The sequence below is a fragment of the Sphaerodactylus townsendi genome, linkage group LG15 (assembly GCF_021028975.2).
Source record: "Sphaerodactylus townsendi isolate TG3544 linkage group LG15, MPM_Stown_v2.3, whole genome shotgun sequence".
In the NCBI taxonomy this organism is placed as follows: Eukaryota; Metazoa; Chordata; class Lepidosauria; order Squamata; family Sphaerodactylidae; genus Sphaerodactylus; species Sphaerodactylus townsendi.
In genome coordinates, this window is record NC_059439.1 from 4,050,604 (window position 1) to 4,063,943 (window position 13,340).

The following is a 13,340-nucleotide window of genomic DNA, read 5'->3' on the forward strand; positions in this document are numbered from 1 at the left end:
TGAAAGTACTGTCACAAAACTTTCAGGGTATCTTCAGAAGAGTCTCTGGATGACGCCATCCAGGTTTGGGGACTTTGCTTCAGGGGGCAGTGGGAGATGGGCTCTACCCTTTTTTGGGGAGGGGCGTGGGGCGATTTTCCACCCCCCCACATGATGCCAATGGCATGTGCCCGGGCATGTGCTCCTTGTCCCATTGCAGCTATGAGACTGGGAGGCAAAGTAGACTAAAAAAAGTCTAGCAAGTTAGAAAAAAAGAGAGTAAGATTTGAGTCCAGTAATACCTTAATGATCAACAAGTTTTCCAAGTTACAAGCTTTTGAGTTTGAATTACAGAGTGATACAGCCCTACTCCCCAACCAATTTAGAGCTCTAAAATCTTGGGCAAGAATTTCTATAGCCCATATCTAACACCTGTCACCTTCCCAAAATTTCTCCTGGGTGTGCTTTTGTGTATTTCCATCAGTCTTTCTTTAAGGATTATTTCAGTGCTGGCCTGTGGAGAAGCACTTATGCCCCTGGAATGCAAACAAGATAGAGTCAATTTCAAACACTCCAAAGCACTGTCCATTTTATGGAGATTTCAGGAAAAATCTAATATTTTCTTGTTGTTCCAGTGCTTTGGTCATCTTTGTCATTTCAGTTGCCTTAATGACACATTAGAAAATTTTCTGTTTGAGGATGAAGTCCCTAATGTTTCCCACTCTATGGCAAAGTTCCTTTACATTGCAAGTAGAATAGAGTGTTCTAGGGTCTCCAATGGAACTGTTTGCTAACAATGATTGCCTGTTGTTAGACCTTTTTTATTTGTTTATGCTGACCAAATGGCTAAATAAAGAATCCGATCTGACCTGATTTTTTGCAAGGCCACGGTCCCTTTGTCACTAATCTGCAGAGACTTTGGAAGGGATGTCCAAATTTGAGACTTGCAGCATGTTCAGGGCAGGGTAGATGTCTGGACCAGGTGAAGGAAGATGCTTACAGGTCAGGCAGCTTTTCTGGGCTCTTGGGTGGTGGAAGAATTGAGCCCAGGACTGGTGTGGACTCATGCTGTATCCTGACTGTGACACTCCAGTGCTTCTATGCAGTTGGTCCAGAATGGGTCCAGGAACAGCAGCTGGCATAGCTGCTATTTCTCTATCCTGCTTCTTCCTCCTATGCAGGGAGTGTGTTGAATGCAGGAAGTTTGAGAGGGGGACGCTGATGGAGCAAGACACCTGCAATCGAAACTGCCGGGATGAGATTGATTCTGTGAAAGAGCTTGGTGAGCCATCTGCCACTTTTTTTGATCCCACCCTTCCTTCCAGAAGCTGAGGGTATAGCATACTGAGTTCTTCTCTCTTCTGTTTTATCCTTGCACGGCAAACCTGCAAGGTAGACTAGTACCCCGTTAAGGACTGGGTCCTCCCCAAATCCTGCCCTCCCCAGGCTCTGCCCCTAAAACCCCCAGGTATTTTCCAGCCCAGGACTGACAACCATTCTCTGCTACCACTTTAGCTTGGTGGCTACTAGTCATTTCTTCTCTGCCCTTTCCCCTACAGTTCAAGAAGATATATTTTTGTTAAAGAAGTCAAACACATTGTTAAAGAAGACAATTACACTGGGCTGTTCCAAATATACCCATCAACATGGCAGCGAGCAGCTGTTTTCTGTAGGAAGTGACAACTTAAACTATTCTTTTTCAGGTGACCTGCCCTTCCCCATTTGAGTCCCATCCCATCTTTGGCAGAAGGAATTAGGAAAGGGCAGGGTTAGTTCAAGGTATTGTTGAAGGTTTTCACAGCCAGAATCAACAGGCTGTTGTGGATTTTCCAGGCTGTGTGTGGTCTGGTAGTTATTGTACCTAACGTTTTGCCCACATCTATGGCTGGCATCTTCAGAGTCATGTAATGGTATGATGTGTTTCTCTCAGTGGCACAGTGCAAACATTTAGGAGAAAAAAACTATCAGACCAAGACCACACAGCCCGGAAAACCCACAACAACCTTTCAGTTCAAGGTGTCTCTGCTGCAGGGGCAACTCAGCTTGGCCTCAGCTGGTGGCCTCAGCTCATTGTGACAAACCCAACAGTAACTGTTCTTCCTATTGGTTTTAAAAGACCTTTCTTTTATTCACAGGTAAGTATTTGAAAAACACCTCCTTAAAACACTATATTCTAGATAATCCTTTCCATTAGATATGTCTACCCCCCACATGTTGCTTAACAGAGCAGGAATTCCAGCTAACCCTCAGGAAGCCAATTCCTCTCTTTATCTCTACCTCCACTCTCTTAAGCTTCTTCTTAATTTCTGAGTGGGGTTTTCCTCAGAGACAAAACAATCAAGCAACCTGTGTGTCTATTTTTGGGCACTGTTTTTCTTTACACCAGGGACAGATTCTCCTTTTAATCTTACCCTCCAATCCCTCAAACAGAGTAGTTTAACCAACTTAGAATGGAGCCCACTCAGCACACATCCATTTACCTTGACTCTCTGATCAGAACTCCCCACAAAATCTCCTCACGTAGCCTTTAGAATTCTGCCTTTCGCAGCCAGCCAATCACAAGGAGTCCTGATTTAACTCCTTGTGGTCTGCAGTCCTCCTGCAGAAAATAAGACTAAGTGTTGATAATCGTCACATGTGCTATCATAGAAACTTAGCTAATCAGTGTTAGAGATGTCGCTGTGACAAACCAACACAATAACAGATTTAGAAAAATGCACAGGGGACAAATCTTATCACAGGCTGTTAGCTCTACTAGCTAAATGCAGGCTCCATATTTAGAGTCTGTATATTCCTCATGAGAGGCAGCATGGAGTCATGGTTAAGGTATTGGACAAGGATATAGGAAACCCAGGTTTGAATCTCTACTGATGCCATGGAAATTTGCTGAGAAACTTTGGGTTATTCCATGTACTCTGCTCCTTGGATGGGAGTATTTGAATGGGAGACCTCCAAGGAATGCCAGGGTCTCCAGTGCAGAGGTAGGCAATGGCAAACCACCTTCAAAAGCCTTTTGCCTTGAAAACCCAACCTAGAGTCACCATAAGTCAGCTGTGGCTTGACAGCAGAGTATACATACATTGATTATGTTGTCTCCTTGATGATCAGCTGTAATGCTGATTTGATACTTTTTGCTTTAACTGTCATCATTAGTCGTTTCACTGTTTTCTGCCAGTAATGCAGAATCAAGATGTAATGATGTAATGGTTAAAGTGTTGGACTGAGATATGGGAAACCCAGATTCGAATCCAGACTTTGCTGTGGAAACTTCCTGGGTGACCTTGGGCCAGTCACACACCCTCAGCCTTGACCCTGCTAAGTATTTGGACGGGAGACCTCCAAGGAATACCAGCTGCATGTGAAGTGGAGGCTAGCAATAAAATGGCAAACTACCTTGGAATATCCCTTGCCTTGAAAACCATACTGGTTAGTAGCACACACACAAAATAACCCCATATGACCAAGGAATGAATGAGAGAGAGAGCTGTTTCATCTTTCACATACCATATCTAAGTTTGCCATGGATATCCAAGTGACCACTACTGGAGACAGAATGGGTCCTTAGTGTGACAAGCTGTTCTTGTGTCCTTTCCCACCCACTTTGCAGGAGATCATGGAAAAGATGCTGTGAACTGTACATACAAGGATGAGAATGACTGTGTGGTCCACTTTCAGTATTATGAAGACTCCAGTGGCAAGTCCATCTTGTATGTCATCGATGAACCAGGTGAGGGCTATATGGCAGGTCTGGATCTTCAGAGAGCAGATGAGGGCCAACCCAAATGTAATCCAGGGAGCTCCAGGAAAACATCTGCTAAAAAATAATAATGCAAATTCCCACATATAGATTCAAATTGGGACTTTGGGGCAAAGGAGTGGAGGTTTACCTCCCCCCACCCCAATTCTATTTTTGATCCTCTCTGCATTTGCTGATACCCTGAGGGGGAGCACACATTGGCATTTGGCCAATATTTGTACATTCCTCCCACAAGAAAAATGCTACTCGGACATAGTTGCCATGCAAGTGCCTCAAAGATGCACCAGGGCTAGTTATGATTTCTCAGGGCTGGTTGTGGTTTCTCATTCCTCCTGGACCTGCCCCTCCATTAGTGGGCTCAAGCGAAACCCTTTGGTAAACATCAGGAACTAGTCCCACTTGGGAAATGCGCCCTACTTGGGAAATGGAGCAGTCTGAGCAACAGTGGAAAGGTGAATGGCTTTGGCAACAGAATTGAGAAACCATGAAAGGGCAGGGGGTGGAGTAAAGATGAGGTGTTCTCCTAGTATATAGCAAGGTTGAACTTATAACACGAGTCTGTGGTAATTTATATCTTTTTTAAAAAATTCTATTTTATAACCCGTGCAAAGGGGAGGTTTGCAAGCATGTGGTGAAAAAAATGCCAGTATTACTTTGGGCTGCTTGGGGAGGGGGCAAAATCTGCTGGGGGAAACCTGGCTCTCCAGATTGGAATCCACTGCTCCTAACCACTACACTATGCTGACTCCAGCAGTCATAACTTTGAAAACTGACACCTGAGCTAGCCTGCTTGAAGACCTGTCTTTGGGTCCATTCAGTATTCTGAATCATTCTGTTGAGTGTTCTGTTCTGCCAGATCCACTCAAAGTGTGTCCTCCCATCTTGCAAGGTTCTGGTTGTTGTGGGCTTTCCGGACTGTGTGGCTGTGGTCTGGTAGGTCTTGTTCCTAATGTTTCACCTGAATCTGTGGCTGGCATTTTCAGAGGTGTACCACTGTGATACACCTCTGAAGATGCAAGCCACAGATGCAGGCAAAATGTTAGGAACAAGATCTACCAGACCATGGCCACACAGCCCGGAAAGCCCACAACAACCAGTTGAGTCTGGCCATGAAAGCTTTCAACATTGCAAGGTTCTGTTTTACAAAGAATGACTGACTTTCCAGTTTATAGTGTAATCAGGCTAAATGTTTGCCGGTAGTGAGGCTGGCCTGAATGCATCCTTCTTTCCAAGGATAAACTCTGCCAACCATTCTTCAGGATGGCTGCAAAAGTCAATTGACTTACAACTGTGGAATTATTACTCCACACTCCTTTTGGTGGACCAATTGTGGTGTTGGTTTAACTTCCTCATTTTTGGAAAAAAGATAAGTGTGTAAACAGGTAAACTCACTTAAACTAAAAGTTTTGCAGCCCACCTTAAGCAGGAAACAGAGCGAGAGAGAGGACGCTTACTTCAGTTGTCATGTAAATTGTTGTCATGTAATTGAATGCTGAGATCACACCATGATTTAAAAACCTGCCATAATTTCTAAGTTTAACATTTAGCTTTACGCTTGGCTTTACACAGCCTTCCCGCATTGCCCTGTCATAAAGTAAATGAATGTGGATTTGTTTACAGCAGGCAGAAAAGGATTGATATGAATTCGTTGCTGCTATTGTATAATTTCTTGTGTAATTTCCTGTTGCTGTGTAGTGCCAAATTCCTAGAAATCCTCAATTTGAAACATAGTTCCACATAATCCCCATTACAAAATTACTGTTGTGTGATTCATAGCCTCAAGGTTTATGCCCATTTCTGTGTCCTCTGATTCAGCACAAAACAGCCCTGTATACAGACCAGGGATGTTATAAGCAGGGGATAGAAGAACATACGGAGGGAGGGCAGTTACTAGGTTCTATTCTTCCCCATCTGAGTTTGGGGTGGGGGTTGATGATGTTACTGATAGAGTCTAGTTTTGGGGGGTCACAGTAATGTGGCTTTGAAGAGATGGGTATTCACCACACCTGATTTTTTTCAAAAAAATTATCCTAAATATAACATGTAAAGCTGTTAATGCAGATTTTATATGTGCAATAGTTATGTCATGCAGGCTTTCCTTAGAGGGATTTGCAACCTGCGGCTCTCCAGATATTCATGGACTACAAGTCCCATCAGCCCCTGCCAATTGGCCATGCTGGCAGGGGCTGATGGGAGTTGTAGTCCATGAACACCTGGAGAGCCGCAGGTTGCAGACCCCTGCCTTAGAAGAAGTCAAGTATGGGACTATTTCATGCTCCTGAGACTTCAACTTCCTCCCCTTGAGAATGAGCACCCAAACCTGGGACTACAATGTGTCACCCAAAAGCTACTCTGACTTCACACCCTAAGAATGACCCCCAGAACTTGAGTCTCATGGTTAAACCCTAGGTTTTGGCACTCCAGACTGAGGCGGGGGGGGGGGGGGCATTATTGTAAGTCAGTTTGGAGCAGCAGAAACGTTAGTAAAACCATTACATTTATTTAAGGTTAGACCTAAGCAGAGTTTCATCTGAGTTCACGGAAGTCAATGGGTTTAGAAGGATTTAATTCTCTTTAAGACTGCACTGTTAGTTTATTAATCCCAAGCATTCAGGCCATATATTCTAGTAGGATAACCTCTGATATTTCACAACATAGTCTGATACAACTTTACTTAACCACAACAAAAATGCAAACACAGAGCCACAGCCTTATTAACACGTCCACTCATGCTTTGCTAGTGATTTCTTCTTATTCTAAAGTAATGTTTGCATTTAGTCACATATTGCTGAGATGTCACAGCACATACCAAGGAATATATATGCAGGATGGGATGACATCAGCCCTCCTGGGGAAAGTCATTTGCTTGTGAATGTAGTTTGCGTACTTAGACCCTAGTAGGTCTAATTTGCGTATCTAGACTCTTCTCAAAGCTATAGGAAAAATTTTGTTGGGAAAGCAGGGATGGAGTGTGCACTCAATCAGTATTTTAACTGCAAGTTGTTCCCTCCAACCTAGAATTTATCCCCTAATGCCAGGAACGTAGACTTGTGGGCAGAATCAGAGTGATGTGGTGGTTAAGAGCAGCAGACTCTAATTTGGACAACCATGTATGGTTCTCTTCCACGTGAAGCCTGCTGGATGACCTTGGGCCAGTCAAAGTTCTCTCAGCACTCTCAGCCCAGGTGTGTGGGGGGGGGGGAGGCATGGAAAATCATCTCTTGCTTTTTAATCCTGTGGACACAATTTGGACACAAAATAGCTGCTGCAGGAGGTGGAGTAAGCCACAAAATGATCACTACAGTTTAAGTTTAAGAACACAATGTCATCTTGTGCTGTTGTGGAAGCTGCTGCCAAAGCAGTATTTTAGAAAAACCGCACAGCCCATCAAATCTCCAATACTCAAGTCAGAAGTCTTGCGGGGCAAGTTCCTGCCTAGCCCCCACACAGTTCCTAAAAACACTTGGCAGACAACAGAAAAAGTGGCAGTGGGCCCCATGGTGCCCCCAGGCACCTCACTGGGGATCCCTGATTTGGAGCACAATAACTTGAATTTTCTGCAGTGGGAGATGAAGGGGTTTAAGACTGCCTGGATATTGTGCTGTCTTTGCTCTTTGGTCTTCTGTAGGAAGGTACTTCTTTTCCATAGGGAAACATTCTGGAGTTTAAACCTGCCTGAGGATTACATACTTCTTCAGTCCAATAGCCCTAATTACTCTCAGATCTTTTGCGGCAAGGGAGAGCATGAGGACAGATATTTGGCAGTGGTTATTTGGTGGTGAATTGAGGCATTTTGCAAATTCACTGACACATGCATTCCTTTGGGAATGTGCCATGAATGATAAAAACATGCCAGGCTGAGTAAAACTGGGCTTGTGTTTTTCTGTTGCTGCCCCCCACAATGTCCCACCTATTCTCGAGGCAAGTTTTCCACCACAAACAGAGAAGGCATGATGCAAATTGTACAAATCACCCACCAGTTTTCTGCACAGTTTTCCGACCTTTACTGTGGACACCAAAGAGCAAACGAAATGAACAAGAACCTGGCCAAAGGCCAGAGAGAAAGTGTTATAGAGTCGAACAGAGTAAAAGAGGTTGTATTTGATCAGAAAGGGATGAGCCCTTCTTTCAGCTGCCCCTCCCCTATTCCTTTCCAGACAATCGGACAAAAAAAGGGGAATATTTCCTCTTTAAATTTTCACAGCATAAAGGGCTGGAGACTTTTTGAAAACATGAAAACTGTCTGTCCTCTAATTCTAATGCTAGAGCTGACACCAATATTTGAGAATAACCAAAATGTGCCAAATTTTCCACATCCACCACCCCTATTTTTGAACAAGAAACTCTGAAGATAAATTCAGATTTTGCATGAGATTTAAAAAGAAAATGTGCTTTTTACTTGCTGGCCTATCTTAATGTAAAACTCCTTAGTGAAGCATTAACTAGTGTTCATTGGTTTTAAAAGATGGGAAGCTCTGATTCACTCCACATTCTTTGTCCCGGCTTTTGATTAAGTCTATCTCAACATTTCTGTCAGCACCCCCAGTGCAAAGGGGAGAGAAGGATGACAATAACGATGTTGTAGCCTCTGGCAATGCAGCAATGCCTGCCTCATTAGGCACTTGATGGGACCTGTCAGCAAACGGCCTTGTGGCTATCCCAGTGCCCCAAGCAGGATGAAAAAGTCCTGTTTGGTTGCACAAGGCGAGTAAACCGACAGACCCACCTCTGGCCACAGGAGGTAGAAATGTGGCTGGCATCTCAGACTCAACCTCAGTGACTGCAGGAGGGTGATACAATGAAACTCACCTTTGGGGCAAGGTGTTCAATGGCACCAGGGCAGGGAGCAATTTCAGACTAGCTAATGCTCCCTGGGAAGCCGCAGGTCCTGCCTACTCTTGCAGCATAGCCAGGGACTGTTGAGTATCCAACACAGGAATGAAGAAAACAAATGCAAAACAAGGAAGAGGTTTGGAGAGGATATTTCAATCTCTGATAAAGGATTTTGTGACAGCAACCAAACAACTCATTGAAACTGGCTGTTGTGGGTTTTCTTGGATTTGTTGCTGTGGATTAGTGGCTTTTGCTCCTAACATTTGACCCACATCTATGGCTGGCATCTTTAGAGGCGTGTTGTGGTAAGGTACAGAGAAACACATCTTAGTGTGACATGTCTCTGAAGATTAATATTGATAAAGAGGGATGCAACTATTGTAATACTACAGAAGGATACGTGTTATGCCCAGTCACTACGTATTTTAATCCCTGTGCTAACTATACCCTTATAAGGACAAGGAGAATCATCCGCATCCAAACAGAATACATGTTAATGTGCCGTTTTCAAAGATATTCTTCCTCAGTAATGTGATTCTCAGCTGTAATATTCATTTCCGACAGTAGAGGTATGCATTCAGAGTTAGTTACCGGCACAGACAGGATGGGTCCTTCAAAGATGTGACATAATCACTTTGAATGCACACCCCTCCTATCGGATGATTCTCCTTGTCCTTATAAGGATTGGACCCACCGTTTAATGGATGGCAGGCTTGTGTACAGGACAGCCACATCCATAGGTGACTTTTTTGACGATAACACGCTGGATTTATTATCTTACTGATGGACTAGTACTGGACTGAATTGCAAAGAATTGTACTAACGGACTCAAAGGAAGTACACGTTTATGAACATTATTGTATTGAGAATTACCAGGATAGTCTATCTGTTTATGAGAGAAGGAATGTGGTTATGGATATTGATATCTGTATGTTATTCGTGATATGTTATTATTGTACACTTACTAGTTAGGGTATAGTTTGCACGGGCATTAAAATACGTAACCAGTCAAAGATGTGGATTAAACACTAGGAGCAAAAACTACCAGGCCACAGCCACACAACCTGAAAAACCCTCAACACCCAGGTGATTGCGGTCGTGAAAGCTTTCGACAATACAGCTCATTGAAACATTTGTGGGAGGCAACCAAAAAGTAATTCAAACTTCTGAATCTCCACTGCCTGAACCATTGTAGGCCTGACGTTGCATTTTCAATGGGGGGGAGGGGGCAGAGGGGGGTTATTACAAAAATGTACAAAACACAAAATACTACAAAATGACATATAAGAAAATAGTTACAGACAATTGAATAATACATATAGTTGTAACCAATCTCTGACTTCAGGCTTTTCTGCATTATCATTTTCCTTGCTTGTAAGTTCCTGTTTCTTGGGGAGAGGTGTGTGTGTTGATCTGCATGTGTTTTGCTCCCTCTGGTGGTCGATTCAATATTACATCAGTTTATGTCCGACATAAAAAACTACAGTTTAAGGATGCTTTTGGACACTCTGAATAATGCACTTTCAATACATTTCCAATGCATTTTGCAGAAATTGCAAAGTCCACTTGCAAATAATCACTAAAGTGCAGGGGCATATCAGGGGAAAATGGCACCTGGAGACAAATTGTCCCCAGGCACCCCCCTGCCCCTGGGGGCAGGGCAGGGCTCTGCCCCCCCAGCCCAGCTGCTGCCCCCTCCCAGTTTCCAGCTGGCTGCCGGCAGTCGACCCCAGCCATTTGTCAATGACATGGGCAGGGTCGAGGGCACCCAGCTTCCACTCCCTGCCCCACCCCACCCCTTGCTCCCGGCTCCCAGCCAGCAGTCCCTTCTGCTGTCCCTGGCCTCCGAGAGCTGCTTTTAGAAGCACTGAGGCCGGGGGGGTGGGGCTCAGGGAGCAGGGCCATGCCCCTGGGGGGGCATGGCCACACCTCCCAAAGCCCCACCCCTGGCCCTAGTGCTTATAAAAGCAGCTCTCAGAGGCCGGGAACAGTAGTCTCTTCTGGCCTCCCTGTATTGCTGGCTGCCGGCTGGGAGCAAGGGGGCAGTGGTGGGGGGGTGGCAGCAGTCGGGTACCCTTGACCCTGCCTATATTGATGACAACATGGCTGGGGTCAAGGGCGCTCGAAGATGATGAGGCAGCAGGACTTCCTGTTGTCTTGCAGTCTTCCTGGTCATGTAAGGGGCCAATTTTGCGCCCCCACGTGACCAGATTAGTGGCGTCTGGAAACAAGGGATACCCCTTGTCCCTAGGCAAATACACCACTGATAAAGTGCATTGAAAGAGCATTATTCAGTATGTGAGAAAGTGCCCTAAATCTGCAGAGAGATATGCTGCATATAAACTGGTTTATATTGAATCAACCACTACACAAACCAAAACACTTGCAAAACAGAACCACACACCTCTTCTGAAGAACAGGAACTTTAAAACAAGGAAAATGAGAGAGCGGAAAAACCCTTTATCACTCCATGACTCATTGCAGAAGGTCTACCCATCTGTCTGTTTGTCCATCAGTCCATCCGTCTGTCCGTCATCCCACCCTCCCTCCATGTCTGGGTACCTGTTCTATAAATCAGAATCAATCCTCACACAATCCCAAAGTGGTTTGCAGAGTACTTTTACTTTGAATATGGTTCAAGTCATTCACTTAGCACACAGGAGTGGTTGCTTCTGATAGAGCCAGTGTTGGGATTCAAATAATTTAACAACTGGTTGTTTACAAGCACCATTTTAACAACCGGTTCTGCCGAAGTGGTGCGAACCGGCTGAATCCCACCTCTGGGTAGAGCCCCTTTAAGAGAGACAGTGAGAGAAAGATGCACCAAGTAGCAAAACAAGACAAGCAGAGGGCTTCATAGTGGTGGGGGCAGCTAGAAACCTGGAGCGTCTAGCAGGGCCTACTGCCAACAACTCTCCATCTGCACACCTCCCCCACTACCTCACTGCCTGCTTGTCAAGCATTTGTTGTGGCTGAGTGTATTTGTCTTCTTAAGATTCAGCAGCTATCCTCCCAAATGATACAAGCTGCCTGCTTGTCAGTACTCCATCATCCATGCTCCTAGCCACATGGTCCACCCAGCTTTGTTAAGAAAGGGCTGCAGACAGTAGGAAGTCTGGCAGGCAGGTTGGGGTGGGGCGGTGTTGAGCAGGTAAGAGAAAGATACCTCTGGGCATTGAATTGCCCCTGGGTGGGGGGAAATGTGCAGCTCTGTGTAATGGCTTGCCTCTCCCTTTCAGACTGTCCCAAAGGGCCTGATGTCCTGGTAGTCCTGCTTTCAGTGACAGGAGCCATCTTACTTATTGGCTTGGCTGCCCTGCTCATCTGGAAACTACTCATTACAATTCATGACCGGAGGGAATTTGCCAAATTTGAAGAAGAGAGAGCTAGAGCAAAGTGGGACACGGTGAGAAATCTCAGGGTGATGAGATGGGGGGGGGGGTTTTAAAAAGTTTATCCCACCTTCCCAAATTCATGGGGATGCCAGCCTCCAGGTGGGCTCTGGGGATCCGCTGGAATTATAACTGATCTCCAAAGATCAGTCCCCCTGGAGATAATGGCTGCTTTGGAGGGTGGACTCCGTGGCATTGAACCCCACAGAGGTCTTCGTCCTCCCCAGGCTCCATCCCCGAATTCCCAGGAATTTCCAAACAAGGAATGTGTACCCCTAGTTTGTCACTACTCACTTATCCTGCCTTTTTTCCCCAGGCAAACAACCCGTTATATAGAGGAGCCACATCCACATTCACCAACATCACATACCGTGGGAATTCGTGAGGGGAGCCTGGGCCAGGAAGGGCCCTTCTTGCTCATGTTTACAGAACATGAGTTCTTGCTGGCTTGTGTGTTGTGTATGTTTTGTGTTTGTGTGTGTGTGTCATATTTTAACAGTAGTTTGCTCAAGGGCCTTTGCTCTGTATGTTCCACTGTCCTGTGTGGATATTTGCATCATGATCCTTCCAAGAGACTCTGTTTACCTCAGCTCGCACGCGGGCCATACCCGAACACTGAAGAAGGAGAAAATGGGACTGTCTCTTCAATGGGGATAGAGTTGTATGAATCCCCATTGGCCACAAGATGCTGTAGCTGAATAAAGTTCAGGGGCAGGGTATGTGGGCAGGGGGACTTGGAACATGATTTAACTCAGAAGAGTTTTTACTGATAAAGTTTAGAAACACTGGATTCAAAAACAAACTCCTCCATTTGGGAACGCTTAAGCCCATTTTATACTGAGCCTAACCTCCCTCTGCATTCCTAAGGGACCAACCTGGTTCCTAAGGGACCAACCATCCCCATGCTACCACCACGATCCTTTTCTGTTTCAAATTGAAAAAAAGAAGAGTTTGTATTTATATGTTGCCTTTCTATCGTGCAAGGAGACTCAAGGCAGTTTACAAACTCCTTCCTTTCCTCTCCCCACAACAGACTCCTTCTGAGGTAAGTGAGGCTGAGAGAGTTTGGAGAGAACTGTGACTGGCCCATGGTCATCCAGCAGGCTTCATGTGGAGGAGTGGGGAATAAAACCTGGTTCTCCAGATTAGAGTTCACCACTCTTAACCACTACGCCACACTGGTTCTTACCAGCAAGTGATTGGGAAAACCTCACCAGTGATCTGAATGCCAAACTCCAGTGGCGATGTGGGTGGCATGAATTTCAGAATCCATATCAGCTAGATTTGGTCTGGTAGCACCTTAGAGGCTAACAAGATTTTCAGGGTATAAGCTTTTGAGAGTCAAAGCTCATGCAACTGCATTCATAAGAACTTCATCT

The 13,340-nt window shown here is 45.1% G+C and overlaps 1 protein-coding gene across 1 annotated transcript in view; it reads left to right on the forward strand.

Annotated features, from left to right (window-relative positions):
* ITGB3 (integrin subunit beta 3) overlaps positions 1-13,015 on the forward strand; it is a 64,490-nt gene extending 51,475 nt beyond the window's left edge. Inside the window, 4 exon segments of the mRNA XM_048517997.1 lie at positions 1,161-1,261; positions 3,587-3,706; positions 11,809-11,975; positions 12,278-13,015. Coding sequence (XP_048373954.1) covers positions 1,161-1,261; positions 3,587-3,706; positions 11,809-11,975; positions 12,278-12,346 — 457 coding nt within the window. The 3' untranslated portion in view covers positions 12,347-13,015.
* The last annotated feature ends 325 nt before the right edge of the window (positions 13,016-13,340 follow it).